This window comes from Oreochromis aureus, linkage group 5 (assembly GCF_013358895.1).
Source record: "Oreochromis aureus strain Israel breed Guangdong linkage group 5, ZZ_aureus, whole genome shotgun sequence".
NCBI classification, from domain to species: domain Eukaryota; kingdom Metazoa; phylum Chordata; class Actinopteri; order Cichliformes; family Cichlidae; genus Oreochromis; species Oreochromis aureus.
In genome coordinates this window covers 16,896,162-16,922,285 of record NC_052946.1, presented here as the reverse complement: position 1 = coordinate 16,922,285, position 26,124 = coordinate 16,896,162, and the positions used below count along the sequence as shown (strand labels likewise).

The 26,124-nt window shown below is 40.1% G+C and overlaps 2 protein-coding genes across 2 annotated transcripts; both read right to left on the bottom strand.

Annotated features, from left to right (window-relative positions):
- On the bottom strand, positions 1-14,020 carry timeless (timeless circadian clock). Its single transcript, XM_031747968.2, has 30 exons — positions 13,870-14,020; positions 12,659-12,800; positions 12,415-12,568; positions 11,968-12,082; positions 11,763-11,825; positions 11,547-11,648; positions 11,299-11,454; positions 11,063-11,196; positions 10,522-10,609; positions 10,246-10,422; positions 9,821-10,038; positions 9,637-9,740; positions 8,249-8,418; positions 8,039-8,164; positions 7,096-7,247; positions 6,710-6,807; positions 6,508-6,631; positions 6,179-6,380; positions 5,641-5,777; positions 5,264-5,343; positions 4,462-4,585; positions 4,277-4,359; positions 3,973-4,127; positions 3,622-3,838; positions 3,420-3,488; positions 3,139-3,257; positions 2,608-2,845; positions 858-909; positions 701-765; positions 1-611 (listed from the first exon to the last, which is right to left on the bottom strand). Exons 2-30 carry the CDS (start codon positions 12,741-12,743, stop codon positions 484-486), a joined length of 3,735 nt encoding a protein of 1,244 aa, XP_031603828.1. The 5' UTR covers positions 12,744-12,800; positions 13,870-14,020; the 3' UTR covers positions 1-483.
- Positions 14,021-14,072: 52 nt separating this feature from the next.
- prph (peripherin) lies at positions 14,073-20,521 on the bottom strand. Its single transcript, XM_031747969.2, has 10 exons — positions 19,928-20,521; positions 18,546-18,606; positions 18,124-18,219; positions 17,203-17,367; positions 16,983-17,108; positions 16,637-16,857; positions 16,421-16,467; positions 15,806-15,879; positions 14,647-15,673; positions 14,073-14,115 (listed from the first exon to the last, which is right to left on the bottom strand). Exons 1-9 carry the CDS (start codon positions 20,467-20,469, stop codon positions 15,602-15,604), a joined length of 1,404 nt encoding a protein of 467 aa, XP_031603829.1. The 5' UTR covers positions 20,470-20,521; the 3' UTR covers positions 14,073-14,115; positions 14,647-15,601.
- Between the last annotated feature and the right edge of the window lie 5,603 nt (positions 20,522-26,124).

The following is a 26,124-nucleotide window of genomic DNA, read 5'->3' as shown; positions in this document are numbered from 1 at the left end:
TATTCTGTCAGCAGTGTGGTTTTATTTATCAGTACACTTGAATAGAATTATCAAGTCCAAAGTCAACATTGACAACAACTTGAAAACATACAAAAGACTTGTATGCATGGAACAGCATTCAGATAAAAAGTTTAATTTCAGAGTACACATGATGCACAACCTTCCCAGCATTGTTTGATATCTATTTGGGAACCTTTTATAAACATATACAGACTAACAAAATTAAAGACCAGCAGAACGTCTTTAGCAGGAAACGCCAATAAATTGTCCACTTGGAGAAAAAAAGAAGATTTTTTTCCTTTTTACACAGGCTCTAATTTTCCATATGTTCTTTTGGGTTACTTTTTTTTTTTTTAGTATTCCATTAATAGTTTCTCCTGTCTGGACTTCAGGCCTCCAGAGGGCTGCGTGCACCTCTGAGCAACATGCGGGACTTTTAATGCATCTCCCATCTGAAGTTTTACAGCCCATTAAAGGCCGTCTCTAATCCTCCTCTTCCTCTTCATCAATTAAGACCACGCGTCTTCTCTTCACAGGAGCAGAGATGTCCTCCTTGTCTGAATCTTCATCGCCATTTGTATCCATAGCCGCTGCAGTAGTGGAGTCTTCCTCTGCAAAGACAGCAACGTGTTAGCAAAATGATCAAGCTCTGTCATAATCAAACACCAGTGAACCCTTCAAACAAGCAGGAGCGCAATACCGTTCTCCTCGTCATCCTCCAAAACTCTGCTTCTGTTTCTTTTAGTTGAGGTGTTGTCCTGGGAACTGATGTAAACATGGATATTTAAAGAGTTAATGCTCTGAGGATTTTCCCCTTATGTTTACTAGTTAATAAAAATCATAGGATGAGACCTCACCTTTCATTTACATCATCTGTGTCATCGACAGGAGTGGCATCTGACTCAGGAGCTTAAAAAAACAACAACAAAACACCCAGTATGAACACAAGTCACATCAATGTAATTACTGCTCCATCCCCGATTAACGGTACACATGCAACTTCTTAAATGCTTGAGACACTAAGTATTTTACCAGCATTGCAGCCATTTCCCATCCTGATTCTAACGCAGCTGTACTACTTCGCCCAAACTGGCACAGCAGAGGACTCTCATCATAACATGTGGTTTCTAACTTTATATTATGTGCACGCTGCTTTTTTCTCTAAAAGCAGCGTATATAGAGAGTAGAAATAAAGTCATCATCAGTGCAGCTCTGAGACCAGGATTCACCATGGCAACAGGTAAATAAAGAGCAAAGACTCCATTTAAAAACTGGTGGATTTATCTTTAAAAACAACAAAAAACAAAAACAAACAAAACAAAACAAAACAAAAACGACGAAAGAAAAGTGTCATTTTAGTCAGTAATATCTGTTAAGTTGAATTTGTACTAGATGAAGCTGGAATCCTAATTTTACATTTATTTTGTTTTTCTAAATCAAATTATTCAAACATAACTTGACAGGGAGAAAGTGTAGGTGACTCAAACTGAGGATAAAAATCTGGAGAAACAGCTAAGACAACGTTTACCGTTTGATCTGTGACATTAGTTACCAAGAGAGCAACAGATAGATCCGCCCTCAAGTCCCTTGACCTTGAGATTCAGGGTCACTGAAATTCAACCTTGTCTGAGATTTTTAGCAGATGCAGGATCACAATCTTTTCAGCCTCATCTTCACTCAAGTGTTCACATTAAGTCTGAGATGCAGCTCTTTGACCGATTATAGTACGACACATACCACACCGACGATCGATCGGTTATAAACATACGGTACAGTACCAGGCAGTAAAAGTGTCCAGTGCAGGGAAACTGGCTGACAGTCTGACAGCTGCATTAATGTCCACAGTCACAAAGATGGAGACTATTTTACTCTGAGCTGATAATAAATCACTGTCTCCTTCTTTTTAGGTATTCTAACAACTAAACGATTAAAAAGCGCTCATGTGAGGGAGTCAGGGAAACTCAGTTTGTTGAAATAAACCTGCCAGCAACCAGGTTTAGTTCACAGAGTCTGCTAAGTGACTCAGAGATGAACATGAAAGCCAAAATTTCCCTCATCTCACGGTTAATAAACTCAGAGTCGTTGGCCAAACCTGCTTCCTGGCATAAGGCCCAGCTTCCACTTCTTTGGGTTGTTTTATATTCAGTTAAGTTTCCACTGTCTAGACTGCAGACCTCCAGAGGGCTGAATTCACCCCCCAAACCACTTTAGGGAGCTTTTGTTTTTCTCAGCTCCTGTCTATGGCTTTTACAGTGTCTTAAAGATGGCAGCTAATCCTAATCCTCAAACCATCTTCTGTCTTTGCTTCACAGGAGCAAAATGACCCTCGATTTAATCTACAACATCTGCATTAGGCAGCTGAATTATTTTTTCAAACTTAAAGCTTTGTTACTATTTTCCTAAACAACTACAGATGCAAACAAACAGTGGTCAATTCTTCACAACCTATGAGAACAGTGCTATCGTAACAGATTAACCTAATACTACTACTACATTAATTATTACTCAAGGTTACTGCTACATTGTTGGCTATGTGACAAGCTACAGTGCTGTAAGCTGTAATTAAATGGTTTCATCCTAGACAGAAAATAAATCTGCCACATATACCTGCATCCTCATCGGTGAATCGTTTCCTCTTGCGTGCAAGCAGTAGAGCTCTCAGAGCCTGAGCTCTCTGTTCACGCGTCGCGTCGTCCTCTTCCTCCCCACGGGGTTCCTCTGCTGGGCTCCTGGTCCCATCTTGCTCATCATCATTTTTAGGTTTGTCCTCCTTCGGGCTGAGAGCTGCAGCGGCACTCCGGAGCTCAGATACACTGATCTTTGCAGGGATTCTCCAGAAGGACTCCTAGTTACCAAAAAACAACAAAAAAACTTTTTCAACAACACTCGCCTCAAGATTTTTTTTTTGTATTTAATGTAGTTCTGTGTCATTTCTAAATATAGATTTCTCTAATTCAACATTTTATTTATTCTTGTTATATTAATTTGTCATCAGAACTGCCACATATGAAACTATATATGAAAAGGCTTCAGCCCAAACTACAGCAGCACAAAACAGATTAGGAGTAGGACTACAGCACAGAATAATGTCAAATGACTCATTTGACAGTGAAATATCACTCGCATGCAAGCACACACCTGTTCATTTGCAGGTGCTCGCATTCCCAATTTGCGCAACAGTCGCTGGAAGCTCTTGTTTTCCATGGCTTCTTCATTTGACTCTGTGAACGGGGCCAGTGGAACAGGCTGGGACAAACCTGGGAAACGGACCACAATCATTTCAATATTGCGCCAAATAAAAGTAATTACAACATGCTTTAAACGCACTGTGCAGCATGCATCCATATCTTCCTAAAATCACCAAAAGCAGAAAAAACACCGTCTGGAAAATGTTTTTTTGTGTTGACAGATGCACTCACCGTCATTTTCACGATCATCTGCTGTTTTGTTCAGACAATTCTGTAGCCACAACAAAGGTCCAGACATGCCTATGGGGGGAAAAAAAAAATCCAGATTTTAATAACTTACTACAAACATTAAATCCACATCATCGCATTACATATTATCCATTCATCCTCTCTGATCAGTGAGAACACAGGGGCAATCTGGCCTTTGTCTCACCTTCCTGTTGCAGAGCATACACCATGTTCTCTACATCAGGTCTCCTTTCTCCTGTAGAGTGCATGCCTTGGCTCCTCCTGCCACCATTTAGTGATCTTTCACTTTCCTGCTCTTCAAGGTCCTCTTCCTCACTCTCCTCAGACTCATATTCATCATCTCTGTCCACAGGATCATCCTGGGTGCCTTGTGTGAGTTCAGCCAAGAACTCTTCTTCAGTCTGCACCAAAAAATGTTTGAATTCATTAAGAAATTGACATTTCTTCAAATATAATTCATTCAGAACAAATAACATCTTATTTGTTCTGAAGTTTTTAATCTCTTATATTTTAAGCATAAGACTAAAGTAGCTACCATTATATTTCCAGTGCTCTTCCCGTGAGCACTCCGACTTCTCTTCTTATACAGTTCTCGTCTCTCAGACACCAGGCCCATGCTGAGCAGCTTGTCCACCACACGTGCTCGGGACCGCTTAGCAGTGAGCTTCTTCATGATGTTACCCAGCACATCTGTGAAAGCAGAGGTTTTATCAATCAAAACTGAACACACATGCTGTGAAGTATTCATGCTTAATTTACTGAGACTGGAACAGAGGACAGATGAAAGGTAAAATTTAATTTTTCTGTCATGCGTTTAAAAATAATATAATATCTGTTACCATCAGAGTCTCTATACTCCTCAAACAGCATCTGCAACTCCAGCTCCTGCTCTTCAGTCCACAGAACAATTCGAGTACCTTTCCTTTGAATACGACAAAAATTCTTTAACGGCAGCCTTGTTTAGTGTACAGTGTATTATTAGTTTGCGTTACATCCTTCATTGAAAATAAACCACAGTACATACTTGGGTTTCTTCAGTTCTTTAGCATTGTCCACCAGGCGCATATGAACCAGCTGCGTCACTACCTGACGCCGAGTACGGTTGCTGTTGCTTAGTAATGGCAGGAGAGTCTCCACTATGTCTGGCACTATGCACAAGAGTCAGCAGTCAGAACCTTCAAACTTCAGTGCATCATGTACAAGTATATTTAGTAACTTATAACGAGTCTTGGGTGCAATATACTCTCAAGTAACACATTAATGTGGTCACATTACTTTTTCAGTAACGCATCACTTACTTAACTCTGTAATCATGTCACAGTTAGAATTATGTTGTTATTGTGCTCCAATGGTTCAATTATCAATTAGCTGGTTTGACAGTCAAAAATTAATTAAAAAGCCTCTATTTCTATGTGTACATATTTCTACAGTAGAACTGCAGTAACAACTGCTCTAAAGTTACTTTGGGTGATTTCTAAATTTGTTTTGATTTCAAGCAATAAAAGGTTGTATGTGTGTTATTATTAGGATGTTGATTTATGTGTGTGGGACTACAGAATGAGATTTATTTTAACTGGCAATTATGTAACTGTGTATTTCAGGCCAAGTTATAGAGTAACACAAAAGGAAGTAACAAATACTGTAACAATGTAATTTCTACAGTCATTAAGTAACTCAATGCATTACTTAAAACAAAACAAAACAAAACAAAAAAAACGCCAAATAAGGAATAAGTAATATTTAACATGTTACTTTTTTTTGAGTAATGACCCCAACACTTCTTATAAGAGACAAGAAAAGATGTGCAAACAGCAAATAAAGCCAACCTTCAGAGTCACGGTGCTCCTCATAGAGTCTGCGCAATTCCTCTTCCTCCTCTTCAGTCCATGCTGGTCTCTTTTCCTCTCTAACAGATTCACAACAATGACATGCAATACTTCAAATTATGGACATAAATACATATGGATGCTTTTCATTGTTACACATATGATATGGCACATTAACCGTTTTCACACACGAGCAACAAGAAAGTAATTGGTCACACAAGGGGTGCTGCCTAGAAATATGATATTATACTCTGTTTTATAATGTCTATAACAGTTCAGGGCTGCAGTGCACATGTGAAAATGACTTTACATGAACACATGTATGAAAGTCCATGTAAACAGAACCTGAGAAAAAAAAAAAAAAAAAAAGCACCCACTCTTTGGTGTAGCCTTCTGTCATCTCGCGTACAGCTCCCACATTTTTCCAGAACAGCAGCTCCACATATGCCTTATTGTTCTGTGCTGCTAGTGAAACAAACCGCTTCACTAAATATTTGCCAAGAGTCACTAGTTCCTGTGATGGAGAAGAAGAAAAAATGTAAGCGATTGTGTAATATCTAAGCTTTATATCAACAGCTTGCAGAAGAAAATGTTCTTTTTAATTGCTAGATATCTGACATGCCAGGTGCCCTCCGGTGTTATCAATCACAGAAGCTTCCCTCACCTGAATGTAACAGTGTCCCCTCCCTTTAGTGCATGTTCTGGCTGCACACCAGGCAACCATACTTTCTTCTACAAACAGCACTTCAGACATAACTGATTTATTATCCAGTGTCAGGGTAGTCCCTGAATGTGGATATTCTGGTATCAGAATGTAGCATCAGTAGGAACCTCCCATAGTGAGCCATCTCACACAGACGTTAGAGAAACTTAACTAGGATTACCAAACGCTTTCCTCCAGTGTTGTTATCATACCTGGTAAGCAGCTGCAGCAGGGTCATTTAAGATTTTGTTGAAAATGTGGAAAACTGACAACTGGAAAAGCAGGGCGTCCATTTTAAGGTCAACAGCCAGGCGGTGCAGCATTCGAGCAATGCAGTGGTTTGTGTGTGGGGTGTTTTTTGAATAGGATTTCAGCAGGAGAAGGTACGGACGAACAATACCGGGGGTGGCAAATCTGTGGAGACCAAGAGAAGGGGCAAACTTCCCATTAGGAAAGTCACAGAATTTGTATGCAAACAGACTCTAAGGCAACATTTAGCATGGATTACAGCACAGATTGGCCACAAGTTACTTCTCCTCACCTCTTGATAAAGTCTAGAAATTTGAACTCCGTTTCAGAAACCTGGACAGACTCCAGCTCTTCCTCTTCCATCTCTGGCCCATCCTCCTCTTCCTCCTCCTCCACCACAGCAGTCTGAGATGACCCTGAAGTCAAAAGCAAAGGTTTGAATCCTGCATTGAGGCTTTTGCACAAGAGTGATAAATATACATTTCAATACTTACTTGGCAGTTTGGCGTGCAGGATCTGCTTAAGGAGTTCCAGTTCCTCTTCAGGTTCCACATCAGCTGAACCAAACACATCTCCCTCTGGCCACACCTCTCTGAGCATGACAAGAAAGGAAAATTTTTGTTTTTTTCCCTAACTACACATGCCTGCTTAGAAACCTAGGATAACTGAAAGAAAAGTCTAATTTAATAATTGAATAAACAAAGTAATTTTTAACCTTTAAAAACTTCTACAAAAGGCATTTGTCATATGCACATGATTTCAAATTGAGTCTCTAATGTGGTTAACTTTAGAAACGATGTGAATTTTAAGCATTTTGCGGTGGCCATTATAAGATTTAAATTAAAAAAACAAACAAATTATAATACTGAGTTTTACTGACCTGGCGGCACGCAGCAGCCCCAGAGCTTCTGGGCCCATTCGAACCAGCAGAGCATCCTGCACTCTCACCATAGCCTCAGTACGCTGATCCTCGAGGGGAGTCTCAGACGTGGCATCAAACGGCACTAAGCTTTGAGTTAAAGATTCAGACAACTGCAAACAGAGGACAAGAGGAGACACTGAGCGTGAGCAAGTACGTCTCATCGATTTGTTTTTGACATTTTTAAGACCTCTTGTCTAAAATCAGCTCTGAAACAAAGCTTTCTCTCTGCTACTCCTGATAATAATATTATAATATACTTACAATGCAACAATATTGGAGTGTGAGTGTGTGTGAATATAAAGCACGTAGGCATAGATAAAACAGCTGTATGGATGTGAGTGAGATCAGGTGCCTGAGACTTGTAACAGAAAGGACTCTGAATGCTCACATCGAGTAGAAAGGTGCTTTTTAACTACCAGTCAGGTCTATACCTTTCTAGATAATGGTAAATTCTTTCGTAACTTTCCAATCTCGTCAGTAAATTTTAAATCAAACAATCAAGATGTCATTAAAATGCAGACTTTTAGCTTTAATGTAATGGGTTTATTGAATCATCTGTTTAGGAATTACAGTCATTTTAAATACAAAGTCACCCAAAAACTTATGGATATTATTCAAAGGGTCTCCCGACCTTTCCAGATTTTTTCAGCCATGACTTATTTTGTCAAGTCACACCCAGCGACATCGATACTATTACATTTTCCCCCAAAACAAAATGATTCATGTGTCTACATTTAAGATAACGAGGTTGATTTGTCCCATTTTTCTTTTTGGGTATAAAACAAGGAGAAAAAGGCTTTTTTTAAAAAGTGAAATTTCCTGTGAAGTAATGTTCCTAAAAACGATTTCATGTTTCTACACTACCAAACAAACATCCCTTGAGGCTGAGCTTCACACCAACCTTAAACCCTGCACCCTTCAGCTCTTCCTCCACAATCTTCCAGGTCTCCTCCAGGGCCTCTGGACTAGTTTCTGGAGCTGCCTCCTTTTTCTTACCTTGAGACTTTCTCCGCTTCACCCTCTTCCTCTGAAGAGTTAACAGAGCAAATGTTAACATTTTAAAAAAAAAAACAAAAAAACCAAACACTGCAAATTAAGCATAAGAACTTACCTGCACTATCAAGTTTTTGCGGCCTTTGCAGAAGCGGTCTAACATTCGCAAGAAGAGGTGAGTTGACTCTACCAGGTCTTTGAGGTAGGACTCAGGCTGCTTGGTTTCATCATACTTTCTCAGCAAGGTCAGGAAAATCTCTCTGTACTCCATCAGGTAGAATATGTTACCTAGAAAGTGAAAGTAAACAGATGAGACAAACTCTCATAATCAGCCATAAACAAGAATTAACACTAAAGATCGTCTTAGTGGTATACACAGTTGTGGACAGAAGTTTACATCCACTCATCGTGGGCATGAATTTTGTGGTTATTTTTGGATTTTAATCATTTCTTTCAGTTGTTCTTTTTCCAGGTTGGAATAATTGTACAGCATATATCTCGGGTGAACAAGTATGAATTTATATTTCAAATATATACCACTAATATCTGGCTAATATTAGTACCGATCCTCTAGCTGTTGATTTGAGGGGAAGGTGAAAAATTTGCAGGTAGTCCTCCTTGTTAATTATTCCATCCACTTTGTGCAATGTACCAGTACCACTGGAGGCAAATTAAGTCCAGTTTGAAAGCCTCACCTTCACTCCTCCATACATACCTCTTGACATTGTGGCCAAACAGCTCAATCTTTGTCTCATCTGACCCTAAAACATTTATCCAGAAGGTGTTTGGGTTGTCTCTCAATTGATGTAAAACCCACTTCACTGTGGACAGTGATGCTGGTCTTTGAGCAGTTTCTAGTTCATGGCAGGCTTGAGCCTTCAGGTTCCTGGGTTGTTCCTGAACATCCTGACCAATTTCCTCTCATCTGAGGGTGACAGTTTGGGTCTTGTGCCAGACTTTAGCAAAGTGGTGACACATCTGAATTACTGATCTTGGAATCTGCAGTTGTTTAGAAATGGCTCCAAGCAATCTTCCCAATTTGTGCAAATCTACTATTCTCATTAGCACGTCTGTGAAGTTCTTGGACTTTCCCATTGTACTTAATACTTGTCAATCCAATGAATGCTATCAAGCAAATCCTTTTCATAGCAGTTGTACTCAATCATGACCATGAATGAGAAATTAATCGGCCTTGGCGAGTTGAAAGTCATTGTAGAACCTTCAGCACCACTTGTTAAAAGAGTGTATTAGTGCTACATATTTGAGACTGTTTGTATACTTTTGACCCTGCGTGGTTCAGAGAAAATCCAAAATAAATTAAAACTTGTGCACTCAAAGTCTTGTTTTTTAAAATCATTTAAGATTTATGCTGTACAAAAGCCCAAATTTACCATGACATTCATGCCCAAACGTCTGATCACAACTATACATATGCTAGAAGACCATGTGAAAAACTGTTCACCTTGAACAAAAGTTATATATAAACTTTTAAACCTACAATCTTACTTTTAATGACGCTGGAACTCTGCCGGATGCTTTCATCCTCCGATCTGTCCATCTCATTCACAGTTAGCAGCAGTTCTTGATATGCCTTTAATGCCAAGTGCATCCTAAAAAGAACAAATCGCAGCAGTGTTGGGCCGACTCAAGTATTCGATTCCATTAACCAGCCTCTAAATGATCGCCTTACCTGCGGGACCAAGAAGTGGCCTCTTTGCGGTCTGTGAGCAGCATCTCATAGTAGTTGGTAATGTTGCGCTCAATAAAATGAAACGCCCGAATTGACATGGTCTCAGAAACTAGGTCGGCACGGAAACAACTGCCTCTGTTGAAAGCCATGAAAAAGCTGAGTGCCCACAGGTAATAGGTCTCATCATGTTGCTGAGTCTGCTCACGAATGAGACTTTCCTGTTGAGAAGACAAAGACAAAAATCTGGTGAAAACAAAAAACATTAGATGCCCTTTTTGGTTGTTTTCTATGGTTTTAAATGTCGAGGTTAGAAGCATCTTCCTGTTCACAAAACAAGCATTTTAATAATTTAGCTGAGAAAAACTTGTGTTCAGCATATCACTGTACATCTATACAAAAAAATAAGACACGTAACAGCGGCCGACCTTAACGAGGTACATGAGTCGATTGTAGCAGTTCTCCAAGAAGTCCACACAAAACTCTCGCAGGAAAAGTCGAACATTTAAGGCCGAACGTCGTTTTTCCCCACTTTCTTGGGCCTTTCGATGCTTCTTGGGAACACGTCTCACTGCTTTGCCAATGTCGTGAGAGTAATTTTTGAACTTAAAAAAAATAGATAAATAAAACAGACAGAATAAATTATTTTTTCTTAACACGATCACTTAATGGAAAGACTTCTTAATGGAAATTGAACAGCTCACATTCTGAAGGTTCCTGTGATAGATCACATCTTTGTCCCCTATTGCCTTCAGTCCTTGAACAACAAAAGACCCTCCAAAGCGAGAGTGTCTAAGAGGAAAACAACAGCATATACATTGCGTCTCAGTACTGAGGATGCTATAGCGTTTTTTGGGAACATTTTTGCAAGCATATAATGACATTTATCCATCCATCTATGCTAATTCTAAACCAACTTGTTGCAACTCCACCATGTGTGTTAATGCTCTGCTGACTTTTGCCATGAAACTATTTTTTTTTACTGCAACTCTTCTGTAGATGCACCTCACCCAGAAGTATTCCTAGTTCACAGATACTTCTAATGTAATACACAGTCCAGAATTGTGAACAGTCCAGAATTGCAGGAAGGAAGTGATTTTGACTGAGAAGTTCAGAGGTTCGAGTTGGAACCCTTGCTTACCCAGGACCTCCCACCCACCAACACTTGAAAATCTATGTGCACTTAAACTCTTCTGTAATTGGCAATGGTAAACTTGGCACTAAAGAACATCTGTGTGTCTGCACCTGGTCCCTCTCTGGAAAGTGCGAGAATGTTTCTCTGCATGCTCCTTCTGCCTCAGTGCCTCCAGCTCATTAGAGTCCTTCTTCTTCTCTTCTGCTGAACGAGCATGGCCGGCACTCACCAAAGCTTCTGGAGTCTGTAAAGAAAGAAAACAACAACAACAACAAAAAAACCCACTGAAACAGAGAAAGCTAGAAAATTTAGATGTGCACTCCCAAAATGGATTTTTCTGTCTAACCTGGTCTCTGAACATAAGGGAGATGATTTCCAACACATGCATACTCCACTGCTGCTCACTCTGTGCTGAGGCCAGGAACTTGATCAGGTCATCAAAGCCGCTCATGTGAATGGCCCACAGCACTCGATCATGGACACTGGCATCATCATCCACTTTCTGCAAATAAGGGATAAAAAGAGAGAGATTAGGGATGGGAAGAACCTGCAAAGCACTTATATGGAATCAGCATAATGTTTTTTAAATCAAACCTTCTCTTCACTGGGGTTCGCAGGTACATGAAGCACATTTCTAACCAGCAGCAAAATCCTCTCTATCAGCAGGTTATCTTCTTCCTGTCTCTGCTCCCAGTCCTGAGTGACCAAAGGTGAGGATGCAGACAGAAACGCATGAAGAATCAGAAGCATTTTTACTCTGAGTGGAAACGGTTCAATGAAAACAAAAATCTGAACAAGTGAAATACTCACAAGTTGTAGAAGGTTGTACAATGTCTCACTCAAGATACAAAACACACTCTCACTGGCAAATGCCTGAAAATGAAAGATAATGATACAGTGGCAACAGTGATACTTTTATGGTGAGTTTTATAAAAACATGGGCTGCAAATATTTTGTTTGTAATTATATAAAAACCACTTTTTATAAAATCCTTGTGTTATTGCTGTTCAAATACCTCCTTATAAGCCTGCAAATGAGACGTCACTTGCAAAAAGTGATGCCTGAACACCGGGTCATCTGGGACTTTACCAAAACAGAGCATGGCAGGCTGCGTGAGGTTGACCATGAGTCTAGAAAAAAAAAAAAAAAAAAAAAGAGATTTTAAGTAACAGATTTTTTTTAAACCAACTTGTATCGACAGAGAATCAAATTTATTACTTTTCTAACAATGATCTGTCACCATAGTAACACGTTACACGAATTGTATTATAGGACAGTATTACTATTTTTATTTGTCACTGTCACTTGCCTATCAATCAATCTTTACTCCAGAATCACAAAACATATCACATAACACAAAAATAAGATAAAAAATATACCCAAATAACCTTCACTAAAATACAGATAAGCATATTTATATATACACATAAATTTTATAGATGAGACTTCTCAGGATTCGTACCTGATGCAGGCATCAAATAAGGCTTTGTCCTGTCTGTGCTGAATGATAATAGGCAGAAGGTCATTCTGTACAATCTGGCTTTCACCCAACTGCTGCCGGACATCACGGGCGTCATCTTCATGGCGTAAATAGCGAATCAAGTCTTTCACACTCTCTGTAACATAGAGACAGGGCAGCTGTGAGAGGACTGTTCTGGATCAAAACAACAACTACATATACATATTTACACTTCAAATGGACTCACCTAAGCAATCAGCCTCCTTGTGATAGGTGTCTCCCTCCAGATAACCTAGAGCACTGCACGTTGCCAAAAGTTCACAGTTCATCATGAATAAGTCCACACACCATCAGGGTGCCTTGAAGTCCAGGGGATCAGTGTAAGTGACCTAAAATTGTCAGAATAATCACAAAAAGCTTAAGCTGAAATAATTACTCCTTACAAACAAGGTTAGCAAAAGAGCGTCTCAAACGTGTCCTTGAAGTAGATGGCCTACAGCAGCAGAGGACCACACTTTGTGCCACTACTGTCAACTAGGAAAAGGAAACTGGAGCTACAATTACCACAAGCTCACCAAAATTGGGCAACAGAAGACCTGAAAATGGTACCTGGTCTGACGAGCCTCAATTTCTGCTGCGACATTCAGACAGTAGGGTCATAATTTGGTGAAAACAACATGAAAACGTGGTTCAGGCTGCTGCTGGTGGTGTAATAGTGTAGAGGACATTTCCTTGGTATGCTTTGGACCCTTTAGTACAAACTGAGCATTGTTTAAACAACACACCCAACGAAGTTATTGCTACTGACCATACCTACAGTGAACCCATCTTCTGATGGATGATTACAAGCAGGATAACATCATGTCATAACGCTCAAATTATCTTTAACTAGTTTCTTAAACATGACACTGAGTTCACTGTCCTGAATCCAACACAGCATCTTTAGGTTGTGGTGAAACAGGAGATTCTCATCGTGGATGTAGTGCCACCAAATCTGCAGCAAATGTATGATGCTGTCATGTCAAAAAGGACATTATTCTCTGTGTAATGTTTCCAGCAGCTTGTTGAATCTATGAATTAAGCTGTTCTGAAGGCAAACGAAGGTCCAACCAGGTACCAGCAATGAGTACCTAATAAATAAAGCGACAAATTTTTCCATATACTTCCTCAGCTGTGTTTGACTTGATGACCAACCTTGTTAAGTGTGTGTCGGTACAAACTGAGTGCACTCTAGCTTTACTACAATTACTACTATTTATTTACAGGACCTGCTGAAGAAACCTGACTTATGTTATTGATGGCATATTTAGAGCTGTATGCTATATACTTATAATACTACTATGCTACTATTTCTGCTAAGACTGCAGTCTTCCTTCTGATCGGTAATCTTGTGTCAGAGCAGCTACCTTAGGTTTTACGTTTCAAACAGTATAAAGAAAGTAGAAACAACTTACTTACCTTCTAGGTCGTCCAAATGTTGTTTCAGTCGCTCCTTTTAAACAACCTCCAGCGCATTTGGCGACAGTCTTTTCTAACAATATACGGCTGTTTTCCACTTGCAGTCACACAACTGCGACAAACCGGACAAGTCTCGCGCCAAGACCGCGAGCGAAAACTCTGGAGACGGATGTAGAATGTCGTCACGACGTAAAGTATCTGTGCCCTGATTTTTGCCTTTCAGGTAGCGCCTTTTTAAGTTGGGTACTGAAAAAAGAATGTACAGCACTGACATGGCTGTGATAAGTTTAATTGAAGAAGCTTAATACAGAGATTTGAGCCAGCAGGATTCAAGTATGGCGGAAGCAAAGTTCGCGAAATGTGTGGAAAACCGCTGCAGTTTGCGATGAAGGTTCGCCTGGGAGGTGTCACTCAGGGAAAAATAGATAGTAATAACAAAGGGTCCTATGTGATGGATATGACCGTGTGCAAAAATGCTAAGCGTTGCATTAACTTAAGAAATTCTGTTGGAAAACCAGATTCAGTAACCGGCGATTGAGACCAGAGAGAATAGAAACAACATAAAGGTACAGTCAACAGGCAACCTCCCTCATAAGGCCTAAATTACTACAACAGGTTTTTTACCTGTCTTATTAAAAACAAAAACAAAAAACAAAAACAAACGTCTGTTCAGAACTCAGCTGTCTGGCTTTTAACGAGAACAAAAGAATCCCACTGTGACCTTTTTTACGTATTTTTATGTATTAGAATTTATTTTAAGCTGTCATTGACTAATACCTTTGTGGTCTTGCTCCCAGCTACACCTCAGCTCTCTTACTACCCGATTCACCAGTACAAGTAGCCAGATCGATCCACATATCGATATCATGGATGCCAAATATTGGTATCGGAACTACTAGCGTAATAGGATCGATCGTTTGCATCTATCCTCTAATTTTATTATGCAACCCACTTCACACGTGAAAATTGCAAAGTGCAGGTTATGGAAAGATTACATTCATGGACACACAACAACAACACTGATTTGCATGGATGGCGTTTATTTTCACGGATGACTTTTATTCTCACATACATGTTTTTTCCTCGGTTGTGCCAGATACACACGGCATTGCAAAGCAAAATCAGTAAAGTTTCATATTTTCACTGTCAGAATTTCCTATTGTATTTACTAATAATCCATGTCTTTGGTGAATGGTGATTTGCACAGTAAGAGGACAGCAAAGCTTCTAAAACAAATGCAGACATCTTGATTTGTTCTCAGTCGGTTTTTAAGGTTTGTTGGCCAAAGGGCAGTGTCAAGCAGTTTGTTAGTAAGGCATTCATATATAGAGAGAGAGATTTATATAACACAAACAACTAAAATGCTGTACATAAATGACGTAGTTTAGGGTGTGGTTTAATACTCTGCTACAAATGTGAGATCATCTTAGGATTGCACTGTAAACCAAGGCCTCTGTGGTTCGTTTATAAAGGGGTTTTTACTGCTACAGAAAGCAAAAGTGTTTAGCAAAAAGTTGGGTGGTTTAAATAGCACCAGATTGACACTGTCTAAAGGAATCCATCCATGGTTGCACCTATGCTGAGAGACAATTTGCTAAACAGTGAAACTCTTAACTAGTGAGAACGAGAACTACAGTGTACAGATCGGAGTTTGTTTTTCTATTTTTCATCAACATTTTCAGTTTTGTTTCTATCATGGCACTGGCCTTCATATTATGTAATGAGTTTCTGTCTACTCATCCATGTCATCCTTGTCAATTGCACCAGAATCTCTATCTTTCTCCCTCCTGGATTCCTTCAGCACCTAAAGAGGAACATAATATCCAGGTTAGTATAACTTTTCTACGTGATGCATACTAATATTGTCGTTGTGTTACTTGCCAGTGATCAGTGTTGTGATCTTTGGTAAGCAACATTTTTCTATAAATCACCTTACCTCGCCATCTCTAGTCTCCACTGTCTTTATCACGACAGTCCTCTTGCCCATGCTATCCGGAGCTTTTTCATAGTCTGCAAAAAGGTTCTGTTAAAATGCTGCTTAGATTTTAACATTTAGATATATGTGCACTCACGAAAAGACAAGTTTTACTTTTGAGAGATTTATTAGAAAAGTTGAATCATCTTGATGAATGACTGAAAGAGTTTGTTACTGGACAGTGATAAGAGGCAAAGTTCTGGGATTCTAGGCCCCCTTTGTCCTAGAAGTAAAAGAACCCATTGTTTTAAATGAGAATCCTAGATTACTTTTACATCTGCCTCCGGCATGAGCCCCTCCTGTTAGAATAATCAGTAAAAAGATGAACTTTTCTTTTGGAAAATGTTTTCTGTGATAAAAGAAGTCACAACACATTTTTATTTCATTACAATTTGTGCCAGTGATTAAGCCAAAGAGAGCAGCTGAGAAACAAAATGGGAATTCTGAAAACTTTTAAAGTTTCCATGCTGAAGAAAATGAAGAGCAATCAAATGGTTACAGCTTTAATGCCAAGGTGTGAGAGAATTTAATCTTATATTTGACTGTGAAAAAAAACAAAAAACAACTGTAGCTTACCTCCAAGGTGATTGCTCATGCCAATATTGAGGATGGGAACAGAAATCCTAAACAGAAAAATAACATGAACGTGTTACAACATGTAATAAAAAGCTAATTGCTTTGTTGCACTTGAGTTGTAACATTATCTGGGGCTAAGCTTTGAAGAAACAGATGATACTGATACTGATCATGTTGTTACTAGTGAAGACATGGACGCAGCATGTTCTCGCTTACCTGCTCTCCTCCCCCTCCAGCAGTTTGCGGTAAGTGGCAATCTCAATGTCCAGAGCCATCTTGACATTGAGGAGATCCTGGTACTCGCGAAGGTGGCGAGCCATTTCCTCCTTCAGGTGGCGGATCTCATCCTCCAGCCTGCCTATATTATCTTGGTAGTTGGCTGCCTCATTGCCAAATTGGTCCTCTATTTCACGCATCTGCCTCAGCAGAGCTTCATTCTGAGAAAACAAAAACCCCACATTTGGACATCAGACTTTAGACGTCTATCCAAAAACATCTTGACTGCTGATACTTGTGTATAGTACATTATGATAGACTAATGACATCTGGTACTCCAGCTTACCGTGTTCTTCAGTGCATCAATTTCACAGTTAAGAGACTGAATCTGCCTCCTGGACTCATTGGCCTCCTGCTTGGCCTGCCTCAGAGCATCATTGTTGCGCTTTGCAGACTCAGTCAGATCAGCAAACTGCAAAAAGCAAAAGATGAAGTACACATAAAAAAATACCAAATACTTATATACTTGTGTGTGGCCCGTCATTGTGTGTTTTCTCTCTGCCTACCTTGGACTTGTACCATTCCTCAGATTCTTGCATATTCTTTAAGGCAATGGTTTCATATTGGGCTCTGATTTCCCTCAGAGCACCAGTTAGATCAGGCCTGGAGCTGCTGTCCACCTCCATCTTCAGCTGCTGGGTCTGGACGCTCACTTGTACATCCTGGATTTCCTGATGACGAATAAAAGCACATAAAAATTGTGAAAACCATTTTCCTTCTGCAAAGATGCTTTTCACATTCTCAGTGAGAAACATCTGTGTGCATACAATAGTTCCTCCGGAGGCTGGGTCTAATCAATAATGGCTAACTCTCAAGCTTTAGCAAACACTAACAGGAACGTCTCTTACAAATCCTTGCATATCCAAGCCTGGAGTGTATTTGCTCCCCCCCCCTTTACCAGCTCTCTGCATCTGTGCTCCAAATACTTTAGTGCATGATCTGTTATCGCTCCCATTTCCCTCAACCGGTTACAGCATATGGCTGCCCCTCCTTTAATCTGGTTCTTCCAGAGGTTTCTTTCCTGTTAAAAGGGAGTTTTTCCTTCCTACTGTCACCAAGTGCTTGCTCAAAGGGGGTCGTTGGATTTTCTCTGTATTACTGTAGGGTCTCTACCTTCTAATGCCTTTAGGCATCTAATGTTGTGAATTGGAGCTATATAAATAAAATTGAATTTAATTGTTTAGTGTTATACTCACTAAATAGTCAGTTAATCTGATTATGATGATTTAAATGCTAATTAAATCATCATAATCAGATTAAATGATTTAAATTACATTAAATCACAGAGGATTTACGTATTTGGAAAGAATGTTACAATTTTAGATCTCCAGAAAATATTCTGTACTTTGATAAGTGAACCCTGAAAGAAAGAAGGTTCACATTTTTACAAAGAAAGAGAAGTGGGATGCAGTGATAGGACCACTTACCTCATCGTGGATTTTCTTTAGGAATTCAATCTCATCCATCAGAGACTCAATCTTCCTCTCCAACTCCAGACGAGACAGTGTGGCATCATCCACATCCTACAAAACAATGTAAAAGGAAATCATCAGATAGGATACGGCAGACATAAATAAAATGCAATAGAAAACATTCAGTGTATGTGTGTTTCAATTGTACAAACATCTGCACCCTTAGAGGATACAATTTTTATATAAAAACATGCATTAACTAAAAAATGTACACAGGCTCCTGTGTGCACTGGTCTGGATCAATGCCATTTTAGGAATCTGCCCTGTCATATTACTGTGGCAGTATTACATAAGTATTGGAGGTGGAACAAAGCTGTCCATTGTGACCTGAAAGGGGACACTGTAATCAGTCACGGTCCACTGAGCCTGTTGTTTACCTTGCGGAAGGCAGCTAGGTTATTCTCAGCATCTGCCCTCTTCTGGGCTTCTTCATCCAACCTAAGAACAAAATGCAATATTTTCAGTAATGATCGATGACAGTCAAAAATCTCCTTTATAAAAAGGCACGGGAGAAGAACAGGTGGACTATTTTATTCCCCCCAAGAATACTGTCTGAGTCAAAGGTTGCAGCAGGGCATCAGCTGGCAAAAAGCTTTCTGGATCAATTTGTTAATTTGTTGTGTCGTAAAAAGGATTTTTGGGAGTGCGCCCACTGGGATCAGCCGCTCTTCCTCTCGGCTAATGTGGCATCTCTGCAGTTCAATAAGGTCATGCACTCAGAAGGGTTATGTACACACACACTTATAATTTTTTAACATATTTTTAAATCATTACACTAGTGAAACTAGTTTACAGTGATAAAAAATTAAAGAGAATTTGCGTGATATCAGAAAATATTTAAATGAATTATAGGTTTCTGCTTATTCATTGGATTTCTTGTCAAACGTGTTAAAGTTTTAAAGTCCTTGATCTAAATGCAGAACATCTAAGTTTGCTTCTGCTAGCTTCTTCTGGGCTGTCAGTGTCTGGATGTGCAGGTGAAGGCAGGCCCATCTGTTATGTCAGACAGAGGTCTTACCCGGGCTGGACATAAAGTAGATTAGTGGGTCCTGCTGCCTCATCTTTAATTCATGTCGTGTTACACAGGGCCTTTTGTCCTAATGGGCTCTCTGGCACCATCCCATCAGCACACAGAGGGACACTGAAAATACACCTAATGGAGTCATTGGGTCACATTGATTTTTCCTGACGCTATCCTCACCACGCCTGACACCCAACCTCTCTTCCTCTGGTCCCATTTCCCCTCTCTCTTTCCTCGCTGGTCCTCACCAGCCCCTCCCTGTGTCCGATTTCTCCGTCCTTCTCCTCGCTCCTCTTGTCTTCCTGTCTGCATGAATTCTAATGTGCATTTGTAAAGCACTGCACAGATTTGGCAGTCAAGAAAACAACAATTTACTGTCAGTCATGTCATGAAATTATTTGGCATCAATCACAGTGTCACAGATTTTTTTTTTTCCTTTGGTCTCTTTGCTTTTGTTAATAGACATTTTTCACCTTACTTTTAGTTACTCAGTCTTTCAAGACATTTATATATAGCCAGATATGATTTGCACACATGATACGATGCAGCCTCCTGTGTCCTCTGTATCATGCTGCTGCTTTTGTGCCACGCCCAACCTCACCCTTTACACGAGTCAAGTAGCAGCGCAGCAGATTCTCTGTCTCCTCTTTGCTTAAAATGGGAGGAAAGAAAAGTAGATAATCTTATCTATCTATCTATCTGTCTGTCTATCTGTCTGTCTGTCACCTTGGTACCAACCTTTGCTTGAGTAGGGTCAAGTCTTCTGCCAGGTTATCCCTCTCCAGCTGGTATTGGTCCCTCTCTTTGCCGATAGCATCCATCTGGCGCCGCAGCTCCCTCAGCTCCTCCTGGAAGAGCTCAGATGCACGGTTGGGCTGCCCGTGCTGCTGCTGGCCCTTGAACTGGTTGAGCTCCTGCTGCAATGCACCATTCTGCTGTTCCAGGTATCGCACCTTCTCAATGAAGCTGGCAAAGCGGTCGTTGAGCTCCTGCAGCTCGGCCTTCTCATTGCTGCGGGTGGTGAGGAACTCCTGGTTGATGGCTTCGGCCAGAGTGAAGTCCACCTTGTCATAGGAGAGGCGAGGGGGCTGGGGGCTAGGGCGGGAACGCTGTTGGTGGAAGGCGGTGGATCGGGATGTCACCACAGGTGACATCGAACGCATGTAGCGTCCCGAAGAAACAGGCATTCGAGAGGACACGGGGGTGTAAGAGGACAACGAAATGGAGTGTGGGCTTCCAAAGGTGCGCCTGTAGGAGGTATGCACTGAAGAATGGCTCATGGTTGGGCTGGTTCTGCTCTCTGCCGCTGAGGATAGGTGGAGTGATGTAGGCTTCAAGAAGCTTGTGAAGCAACAGGACATCAGACTGAAGAGCTCTGAGGGTTTTTATGCACCCAGGCTAGTTGCCCTATGAGCATCACACCTCCCCCCCTCGCTCATTTTCCTCACCCCACCCACATGATGCCTTCCTTACTCAATCAGTCATCAGCACACCAGCTTTGACCACTCCCTACCCTTCAGAGCCAGACTCTGCCTCTTTCTGTGCTGTCACCAATCCTCTGCCTTGCTCTCTGTCTCGACGGTACCATCCTTTTAACCAGAGCATTTGGCAGAGAGCCACTCCAGCTTCCACAACACTACTTTAAAAACTAAGGTCTCCTCACTCCCTCCCTCCTTCCCTCTCTGATTTTTGCACTCGCTGACATCTTGAACTTGTGTTTTCTTTGTCAGTTTTAGTTTCTTATATCTTACATATAAGTGATTTTACTCTTGCATAAACTTCTACAATTCTCATAACAGTGCCAGCTGAGGATTTTGTTACCCGGTTCTCAATATAAGAAAATGTGAAATTCTATTCTTAATTGAATCACCTAGGTACATTGATCTGATTCTTTCCTTTCCATTTGTCTCCCTGCCTCTCTCCTCTTTGTCTCTCTCTCCTTTTATAGTAATGGGATACTTTATTGATATTCTGGGCGTCTGGGACAGAGCCATGACTCTGCAGTTATTCCATCCATTTGAAATGCACTAAACCCAGTAATCCATGTTTGAGTAGGAGTTGTCAGAAAACTCTGTACTTCTGGTCACTGGTGGATTTTTCAGTCCAGGTAATCCAACTTGTAAGTTCATAGAAACACTGGTCTTGCAGATGGAACAGGTGACATACAGTGACTTTTGTTACAAACTCACAGTCTGTGATTTACCAAGAACAAATGATTTCTATTGTACTCTAATGCACCAAGCCAATGAAGTGCAGTTTCCCAGAAAATGAATTCTTCTCTTTACATTTGCTGTTTTTCCTCCAGGTGCAGACATAAAAATAAGCTACAATAGAACAAATATGTGTTGCAAGTATAAAGTGTAATTGCAAGGTTGCAAACTAAAAAGTCATGATGTCCCACTGTGCCATTTAAGAATATTAGCTCAAACTGTGAAATCTAAGTTATAATTGAGGATTACATGATAAGCACACAGCACTGCAACAACTATAAAAAGTATGACTCAGTCTGGCATAAATATTAAGTATTAATAGAAGATTTGAGGCAATGCCTTCAGATCTCTCAGCAGTCTCTGTGTGTGTGCCTGTTTGTGTAAAGTAATTTTAACCAAGGTCTGCAGACAGTCCAGCATAAAGTTGATGTAATACAGAGCATGCTCTGTGTCGACTGGGTGTGGCACTCTTTGTGTCTCCGGTGATGCTCAATACCTCTGATAGACATAGCCATTCAAGTGATTACATATGTTATAACACACATGTGACACAGTCTATCATGTTATTTCCTCCTTCTAATACATATACCCACACGTCGTTACAAATAAATCAACAGCCTTTATTCAAACTCAGTATTTTCTGATTAGATTTAAATTTGGGTTTCCTCTTCCTGAAGGATCATCTGCAGCACCCTGTAGTGTAATTAGTCTAATCTCTTTTTTTCATCTTTCATTCACACTCACACAAACGCACTCAGTTTTGCTCTGCACTTCAGATCTGCAGCTACTGCCGAGGTCTGGCTCTCTGTGTAACAAATGGCCTGTTAGCCATGGCTCTGTAATCTAATCAACCTGCTGTATGATCAGTAATGCTCTCTTCTTTCCCTCCCCCTATTTGCACAGAGCTCATCTCACTTTCTATTGTTTCCAGATTCTGCTCCAACCAGCCAGAATGGCTTCTGTCAAAGTTTCTTATCCATCCTAAGACTACCTGCATTTCTACACTAGCTTTAACGGTGTTTATGTGAGGCACATGCACTTATGCCCACATTTAAAAAAACATCATAGTCAGTGATTTTTCAGGGGACTGTATCAATAATACTAACCATCAGCCAGATGCTGCCATTAGCATTGATCCTTCTGGTTCTCTGAGTATTCCCGAGGGGGCATGCCCTCAATGCTTCTTCTTTGACACTGTCAGGATAGAATATCTTTTCCCATTTCAACCTGCTGAACTCAGTGTGCACATCGTGTTTCAAATGAAAGCAGATATCACACTCATGTGGAAAAATAGGGAGTAAATATACTGTGCTGAGATTTCATTATCGGGGTGAAGGGAGTTCATGTATTGGGTGTGGTCTGGGATTAGATATCAGATCAAAGTTGAACAGCAGTGATCAGAGCAGCACAGAGCATTACAGCATAAAAACCTAACTTATAGGAACATTTACAAATACGCATTTCTTTTGTCATTTTGTCATTTTAATTTCACTTTTAACTTTTATATATTGCACAGAAAAAAGTCCGAATTTCTGGATGATTCTGTTGAGCTCATTCTCCCCCAGAGTGGTCGTGTTACAAGCAATATCTGACTTATAAATGTCCCAAATCAAATATGATAACACTTTTGTAACTTTCAGGGTGGCAAAAATCAAAATGTGAAGCATTTGTTGGGGGTTTAGTCTTTCATACAAATAGAGATAAGTGTGTAGGTTTAAGAAGTGAAAAATGTCGTTGTGTGAAGAATCTGATAATATCAAATGCCTTCTCAACTGGTTAGTCAGCAGTTAAAGGTATAGTTCGTTTTTTAGGTTATTTAACATAGATATACGTTGACTGTGTAATTGTGTCTTCTAACAATTTGATGCATTCTTATGAACTAATCCATTAAAAATACATAGGAACAGGTGTTGGTTTCTGGAAATATTAATCTGTTAATGTTATGCCAGGCAGTGTTTGGGTCGAGTCTCCCTGATTGCTCAATTCTAAATACAGTATGATTACATGTTTATATTATGTTAGAATTTATTTGCTAAGTCCAACAATGTTAGCTCTATTTCAAAGAAAGGTTAGCTAACAATGGCTAACATTAACAAGTTGACAGCAGGAATAGTAGCGCTTAATGACAGAAACGTTACGCACATCCTAAACAACTCACTTCACTGTTGCTGTCATCACATAGAAGTGTGCTACACTGACTTACTGATTCATATCAGACTCCTTTCACAATGTTTTACAGCCTCTTCTAAAGTACCTGCCAAAGTGACACAGGTAAATGTAACATCATTTTCTTACATGGCGCCACCATGACAAAGGTGCCCTTATACACTTGAAATTAAAGGGGTAAAAAAATAGAATTCAGTTGACTGCAATCTGCAGTCTACTGACATCTAGTGGCTCAATCTCACACACTGTAACTTTAAAGCAGGCATGAAGGTTTGGACTGTTAAAAGGTACAAAAAAGCATTAGAAATGGTTCAAGCAATTCTGAAAAAAATAAGATGTGGTAATACTGTGTTGTTTAGAATCACGTAATGCATGCTGAACATGATGTTATTAATGCAAAAGAGTATGAACAATATGTTCCATTAATATTTCCCATTAAACTGCTGGATGTGGTGGGCTGCAGCAGTGCTTACCATCATGTTCTTCTTGTAGAAGATTTTGCTGTGCTGAGGTTGAATGAAGGAAACTACATCCATTTCAAGATCTGTTGCTAGGGAGTGGTGAGCAATAAAGAGTGTGTTAAATTAATCAGAGCTGTTTGGCTGCCTGGGTGGCGTCACCTCACTGACTCATCTCTGGTTTCACTGTCCGGAATAAAAGTTTGAAGAAGGCCAGTAATCTAACAAAGAAAAAATGATATTTGACCTCCTGAATCTTTCAGTGGAGCTGGGTGACAGCGCCAAATGTATCTTGCTTTGACTGGGACAAGTGGTGAGATTGTAGTAACAGCTACAATGCTGTGAGGGCTGCGATATATATCATCAGTAAAAAACAATGGCCTCCCAGAAGGGCTATTGGGTCGTGTCTTGGCTGAGTAGCATGTCAGGAATGAATGGAAGTGATGTGAACAGGACTGAGAACATGTGACCAGGAGACATGTTAATGGCTGAGCATGATTAATGGCTGCGTTTGGTCATTAGTGTAATGGAGCAGCACAGTCGTGAGCAAGCCGTAGGAAGGATATTCATTTGGAATCTTGTTTATGCAATTTAAGTGAGACAGAGACAGTTAAAGGACATGTGGAGCAGTGCACATATGAACCATGCAGGCATATGCATATTAACTCTTGGTTTTACGTGTGCTTAGTTGAGAAATGTTTTTATGCACATCCTTTGTCTCATATTCTACTACGTATGGTCTCAGTGTACAGCAGTAAAACCATTTTTCAGTAAAAACATTTGAAACAAGAATACATGTCACTTTAGACTTTGATTCATAAATACAAATAATAATATGAAAGCCATATTCCCCTTGGCTTCCCTTCACTCCATGTCTTTGTTCTATATCAAGCCTCTTCCATTAAAGATTGCTGCAATGACGTCAGCCTTTTCTCCTTTACTGCAGTGTGTCATACATGAACCTTACTATCACCAGTGCTCTGTTCCTTCAGTGCCTGAGTGTAGCCTGCTGTGTTATAGTAAATCATTTTATTCCAGTGGAGACAGATATTGATAGTAATAATTTTTTCAGTGCACTCAGCTACAGCGTTCTTACAACCACAGTACTTCCTGACCACATCTGCTGCTCCTGAATGTTCACCATAGGGTTTCACATATTTCATAATGTAGTAGTCCAAACAAAGCATCTTGTGTATTTTGTCATAGATTTTTGAGTGCCATGTATTAGTTTCTACTTAAGAAAACTGCTGTTTGGTGTTGGGGAAAGTACTTTGAGTTGATTTTGCATTGTTCCAGGTACTTTACATGTGAGTACCATTTTCAATCAGGGCTTTTTCTTTCAAGCTTAACAGGATGTTTTTTTTTAATAGTATGGATTGTAGATCTGCAAATTTAAGAAGATTCTTATCTTTACACATGCAGCACGTATTCCAGCTCTTGAACTATCATCACTGTAGCTTTCCTGACCTACAGATTAATGTTATCACTTCAATTTTATACACTCACCTGCCACAACACACCTGTTCAGCTGCTTTTTACTGCAAATATCATTCAGTCATGTGGTAGCAACTCAGTGCACTTTGCCATGTAGACATGGTCAAGCAAGATGACCTTTAAAGTTCAAACTGAGCACCAGGATGAGGAAGAAAGGTGATTTAAGTGACTTTGAACTTGGCCTGGTTGTTGGTACCAGGTGTCTGAGTATTTCAGAAACTGCTGATCTGCTTGGATTTTCCACACAGCCATCTGGTCTGAATGATGTCAGAGGTCAGAGGAGAATAGCTAGGCTGCTTTGAACCGCAACAGTAACCCAGTTGCAACCAAGATATGCAGAAGAGCATCTGTGAATACACAAAATATCAAATCAGCACCAGAAGATCAGACAGAGTGCCACTGCTGTCAGCCAAGAACAGGAAACTGAAGTTATAATTCTCAAGGACTTAATAAAATTAGACAATAGAAGATTAGAAAAACCTTATTTGGTCCGAGTCCCAAATTCTGCTCATTATTCAGATGGTAACGTCAAAAGTGGGTATGAACAATCTAAAAGCATCAAGCATCAGTTTCAGAATGACTGAAAATAAATCAGGCAAACAAACAA

Excerpts from the sequence above, each read along its gene's own strand:
- timeless (XM_031747968.2), bottom strand. The coding sequence starts at position 12,743 with ATGATGAACTGTGAACTTTTGGCAACGTGCAGTGCTCTAGGTTATCTG. Across the intron at positions 10,039-10,245 it reads GACTCATGTACCTCGTTAAG|GAAAGTCTCATTCGTGAGCA; the intron begins GTCGGCCGCTGT and ends TCTTCTCAACAG. Across the intron at positions 4,360-4,461 it reads AAAGAACTGAAGAAACCCAA|GAAAGGTACTCGAATTGTTC; the intron begins GTATGTACTGTG and ends TCGTATTCAAAG.
- prph (XM_031747969.2), bottom strand. The coding sequence starts at position 20,469 with ATGAGCCATTCTTCAGTGCATACCTCCTACAGGCGCACCTTTGGAAGC. Across the intron at positions 17,109-17,202 it reads AGGAATGGTACAAGTCCAAG|TTTGCTGATCTGACTGAGTC; the intron begins GTAGGCAGAGAG and ends TGCTTTTTGCAG. Across the intron at positions 15,674-15,805 it reads TGGAGACTAGAGATGGCGAG|GTGCTGAAGGAATCCAGGAG; the intron begins GTAAGGTGATTT and ends GTTCCTCTTTAG.